The 6049-nt window shown below is 24.8% G+C and overlaps 1 protein-coding gene across 1 annotated transcript in view; it reads left to right on the top strand.

The window, feature by feature from the left end:
- Nucleotides 1–6049, top strand: part of Phum_PHUM519850 (Netrin-1 precursor, putative) — a gene marked incomplete at both ends in the record, with an annotated part of 64150 nt that overhangs the window by 54871 nt on the left and 3230 nt on the right. The window contains 2 exons of the mRNA XM_002431253.1: nt 3879–4028; nt 4124–4201. Of these exons, the coding sequence (XP_002431298.1) occupies nt 3879–4028; nt 4124–4201 (228 nt within the window). The remainder of the gene's footprint in view (nt 1–3878; nt 4029–4123; nt 4202–6049) is intronic.

The following is a 6049-nucleotide window of genomic DNA, read 5'->3' as shown; positions in this document are numbered from 1 at the left end:
TTTCTCTTCCTCTCTCTTTCTCCTCTTCCCTTTCTCCACCTCTTCTTCCCCCTCCCTCCTCCTCCCCCTTAAAGAAAAAGGATGAAAAATCGATTTTCCTCTTTTGGAAAATAAATTTTTTTTTTTAAATGAAAAACTTTAATGAAATAATTAGTTTTATTAAAATCAAAGGAAATTTTTTTTACCCCCTTATATGTCGGTTTAAGTTTATTATTCCATTAACGTATTGTTTTTAATTGAAAATCATCAAGATGAAAGCGATTCATTCAGTCATTCATTCATTCATTCATTCACTCATTCACTCACTCCCTCGCTCGCTCGCTAACTCACTCGTTCCCTTTTTTCTCTCTCTCGCTTTTTCACTTTTCTAAAATGGAAATATGAAAATTTTTTAATTATTATCATTATCACTTTTATTATTATTATTATTATTATTTCTATTACTATTATTAGATTTTAAAACGAATATTATTATTATTATTATTTTGAATTATTTAATTAGAGATTAAAAGAATAATTTTATAAGTGCATTTCCTTTGAAAAATTTCCAATTTAATATTTCTTAAGTAAAATTTTTATTTTTTATTATTATTTTTATTCTTACTCTTCTGTTCGACGAAAAAAAAATTAATACTACTTATTAATATTATTATTACCGGGGAGAGTAAGTAAACCCCCCCCCATTCCCCCCTCAAAAAAAAAAAACAAAAGTTATTTAAAAAAACGAATTTAAAAAAAAAAAAAAATCATTTACTTTAAATTAATAAATAATTAAAATATAATCCGAAAAAAACCGCAAATTTTTTTTTTCTCATTTATTACGTTGTCAGCACTGAATTGTAATAATAATAATAATAATTCCTTTTCATTTTCCGTTTTGTTAATTTTTTTATTATTATTTTTTTTTTGAATTCGTAAGTAAAACGAAAAAAAAATTTTATTTCATTACTTTTGTTTTCCCTTTTTTTCTTTTTAGAATAAAAATCTTGATTACGGCCCTGATTACAATAGTTAAGGCACGACGTCTTAATTTTTTCATTTAAAAAAAAAATTGTTAAAAATTCTCATGTACCTGAAACGTTTTTTTGTTTTTATTGTGTTACATTATTATAATTTTATTCACGGTAGTATATAAAACTTTTTTTTTTTTGTTTTTATTTTTTTTTTTTAACGGACGGCACTGTGATAATGTTGTTTATGACGTTGGAAAAAGCAGACGACAATTTATTTATTCAATTAAAATGAATCCAATAAACAATAAGTTAATAAAACAAAAATGTAAACATAATTTTTAAAACCTTGTTTACACTTATGGCCAAAATAATATAAAACTTTTTTTTTCTTAATTTTTTTTTTTTTTTTAAAAAGATAATGATGATGATTGCGTGGGTATCGTTTCATCCTCCCACACTCAACCTTTAGTGATCATTAGAGTTTTAATTTGAAAACTTTTCTCAATAATAATAATAATAATAATTTTTTAAAAAAATTCCATCGCTAATGCATTGTATATTAAAAAAAATTCACTTTCCGGAAATTAACCGGAAGTTATTACATCATCTTACATAATTCCACCCCGTATAGTTAATTTAAAACTTTAATTTATTATTATTATTATTTCACACTAATAAATATATTTTTATCGTTTTATTTAAACTGGGGGGAAGGGGGGTTAGAATTTTGTATTCGTAAAAAAAAATTATATACACCTGCTCGCACACGAAAAAAATTTTTTTTTTTTTTAATAGAGTTATATAATATTAAAGTTATATACATTTGAATTCTTTTTTTTTATTGTTTCGCATAAATCATATTTTTTTCTCCCTCCTCTCCCCACATCTTCTCCCCTTTTCCCTCCCTTCCCTACTTCTCGTCTTGAAGGGAAACGAACGAATCGTGAAAAAAAAAAATTATTAAAAAAAAAAAGTTACAAAAATTATTTTAAAGAAAAGTTACAAAATATTTTCCAGGTACGTCACATCTCCGAAACACCTCATTTCCTCCTCCTCCTCCTTCCCCTCCCCCTCCCTATTACCCCTCATAGAAACGTTTAACCCAACGATGAGAATATTAAGCGGAACAATAATACAAAAAAAGTGTAATTATAAAAAAAAAAAAAAAAAAAAAAACCTCAAAACCAACCATAAGAGAGAGAAAGAGAGTGAGAGAGAGAGAGAGAATTTTTTTTTATAATACTACGTACCTTTTTATTATTATTATTATTATTATTTATTTCAGTCTACCATAAAATAAGTTATCGAAGTGAGGTAATTAATTTAACACCAGAAGACCTCACAAGTCGTTTACTCCCTCAGGAGTGATATCACATTTATTTTATTTTATTTTTTTTCAGGTTTCCCGCGTAGTTTTCATTCAAAAAAATTTTTTTTTATGTGAGGAAACCTTGACCAAAAAAAAAAAAAAAAAAAAAAATTAATTACAACGTGTTATTTTTATTTATTTATTTATTTATTTTTTTATCAAAACTATTATTTAATCATTTATTTATTTATTTAAATAAAAAAAATTTTACCGTTTTTAAAACCGGATCGTTTTCATTTAATTATATAATAATATAATCCCCGAAAAATTTATAAAAAAGATTTGCTATTATTATTATTATTATATAAATAAATAAATAAAATATTTCACAAAATTATAAGATATGATTTCGTAATCTATGACTCGTAGATTTTTTTTTTTTAAATGGAGGACAATAGAGAAGGAGGAGAATTTAAAAAAAATTTTTTTTTATAACATAAAATGTGGAAGAACGTAAAAGAATTTACCTGAACGTATATATTTAATGGTGGTACGGTTGTTTCTTATTAAAGAAGGCGGTGGATGTGTGTGTGTGTGTGTGACATTTCATACAAAAAAAAAATGTTTATTTATATATATCTTGATTTATTTTATTAAATATTACAAAAAAGGATTATTTTATGCCCACATCGTCAAAATATTTAATTTTAGTTTTTTTATTAAAAAATAAATTATTTCGGGTACGAGTGAAAGTTATTTTAAATCTTTCGAACAAACAAACAAACAAACGACAACAACCTGAAAAAAATAAATTTTTACGTTGAATTTTTATTTTTTTTTGTGGTGTTGTTGCCCCCCCTTTTCGTGCGAACGAAAAATGGAAAAATTTCCTTTTTCATTTAAATACCTTGTGCACGGTGTGGTAAAAAAGGCAACGTCGCAATCGTAATAAATTTATACATGTACCTTAAGTATTGTTAAACTATGAAAAAAATAGGTATTAAATTACGTAATAAGTAATTAAAAAACGTTATCACTTAAATAATAATAATAAAATTTTCATTCATTCATTTAATTCCCCCCCCCCGCCTTCTTATCAATTTTATCAGGGCCCGAGGAATTTTTTGCGTTAAGCGTTAATAATCATTCATTCATTCATTCATTCATTCATTTTTATTATTTTGTTATCGCCGTTTACTAAATGTTCATTTTTAGCATAACAATAACGAATTTTTATCGGGGAGGGGGGTTTTTTATTTGATCGATCAATCGATTGATTGATTTCAAACAGGTAAAGAAAATAATAATAATAATAATAATTTAGATAAAGCAAATGAAAATGTTTAATTTTTTTTTTTTGTAATCAAAAATCTCCTCGTTTTTGGGTATAAGTAAAAATTTATTAACGTGATTAAACTTTTTTTAGTTTTTTCAAGGTCACGAAATGTAATAGACTAAACCTGCCACCCACGCCGATGTTAAGGAGATTAGGCTCGTTAAATTTTTTTTTTTTTTCTATTTCTTTCCTTTTCCAGTACCTACTTTTTGTTGTAGGTTTGATTTTATGACAATACGAGGAACGTATGAAAAATAATTTTTCGTTTCGTTTTTTACAGCATGCGATTGTCATCCCATCGGTGCATCTGGAAAAACATGCAATCAAACAACCGGACAATGTCCGTGTAAAGATGGCGTCACGGGTGTTACTTGTAATATGTGTGCCAAAGGATATCAACAGAGCAGAAGTCAAATAGCTCCCTGCATAAGTAAGTTATTAACAATAAAATATTTGTTTAAATAATTAAATGAGTTATGTATCGATAAAAAATTATTAATTTTATGTTTTTTTTGTAATAAATAGAAATTCCAAAAGTACATCAAACACAAGCGACGGAAGGTGAAGATCCAGATGATGATACCGGATCAGGAAACGGAAGAGGTAAGTAAGTGAAAAATTAAAAAAAAAAATTATTTTAATTTTTATTTTCTATTCTTTTTTGTTTGCTCTACCTTTTTTTACGAATAAATAATCAATAATCGATAGAAAATCAATAGAAAAAGTTAATAAATCCTCTTTTTTTTTAAATAAAATTATAAATAAATATAATAAAAACCAATTTTGTTTCAATATACTCAAAAGAAACTCGAGTGACTTATTTTCATTTTTTTTTTATTGTTTGAATTTTTTTTTCCGGGAAATTTTTTTTGGAATTAAACAAAAGAGTCCAGTATTTTATTTTGAAAAAAAAAAATATTCCAAAACAGAATTTTTTTTTCCAGGATAAAAGTTTTTTTTTTTTTTTTATATATTCGAATTATTTCCGATCTCCATTTTTTTTTTTTTTTCCGTTCAATTTCTAAAAATTAGACAACAAATTTATTTTTTTTTTTTTAAATTTGGAATTTATTCACACACACACACAGAGAAAAAAAAAGAAACTTCTAGAACATACGAACTTTTTTTTTTTGTTTAACCGCTTTAAATTTATTTATGTAAAAAAAAAAAAAAAGAAAGAAAGAAAAAAGAAAAAAAATGTTAGAAATTAATCTGCCGAGACGTTTGTAACGTATAAATAAATTGTTTTTTTTTTTTCGGTTTAAACTTTTTCCTTTTTTAAATTTTCCTTTTTTTTCGTTTTCTTCCTCCACCGCCATTTTTAATTATTATTATTATTTTGAATTTTAAATTTTACCTTTTTTTCGTTCGATTTTTAAGGATTTATAAATTCTTTTAATTTTTTTTTATGTGTTTCTCAAAAAAAAAATTCGCCTTCCGGTTCACTGTTGTTCCGGTTCCGGTTCAATGTGAATTATTTCCGGTTTTATTCCTTGATGATATCCGGTTACTGTCGATTGTACTGATGACGTAATCAAACTTAGGATTTGATTGTATGGATTTCCATCAGACAGATTTACTACCAATTAACATATTTTTGTTAATCGTTTCTTTTCCTTTTTTCCCCCTCCCCCTCCTTTGATACCGGAAATTAAAATTTTTATCGTTTCCGTTTGAAGTCGTTAAAATAAAAATTCGTCGTTTTTGTTTAAAAAATTATTTATTTGAAATTTGGAAAGATTTTAAAATGTTTTTTTTTTTTTACAAAAAATTTCCCTCGAGACGGAGTCAATTGTGGGTCTATTATAATTAATGTCGTAACCATTTTCTTATAACCATTTTCAACTGTTTATTTTTTCCTTTGTCTTTTCCTTTTTGAGATTTTAAATTTTTCTCTCGTTTTGTTTGTGTTCGAAAACTGACATTCCTTCATTTAATTTTATCAAAATGGAATCCTCCGTTTTTCGACATTTTACCTTTTCCTTTTATTCTGTGGTTTCTTTTAACGCTTCGTTTAAAATAATGATTTTCCCCCGTAGTTAAAATTGAAATAATAAGTTTTTACATTTTATTATTATTATTATTATTATTATATTAGATTTTAAAATAAAAATAAATTTTTTCGAACGATTTTCCGAAAACGAAAAAAAAAAAAATTAATCATTTGAATAATGACTTTAATAACCGCGAAAACAAAAAAAATTTTTTTATTTTCCATCGTCGTTTTTTAACGAATTTTGTAACTTACTATTATTATTATTATCATCATCATCACCATCATTATCATCATTTTTTCTTCTTATTGTGTTAATAATTTAAATAATTTAAATTTATAATGAATAAAAGATTAAAAAAGAATTTTTTTTGAATTTCAAAAGTTTCACAAACGAATTTCTTACGGTTTCATCATCACCGTCATCCTCATCTTCGTCATTATAATTATTATTATTA

The sequence above is a fragment of the Pediculus humanus genome, genomic scaffold, assembly GCF_000006295.1.
Source record: "Pediculus humanus corporis 1103172108284 genomic scaffold, whole genome shotgun sequence".
Lineage (NCBI taxonomy): Eukaryota > Metazoa > Arthropoda > Insecta > Psocodea > Pediculidae > Pediculus > Pediculus humanus.
The sequence above is the reverse complement of the archived record's forward strand: the minus strand, read 5'-3'. Positions and strand labels throughout refer to the sequence as shown.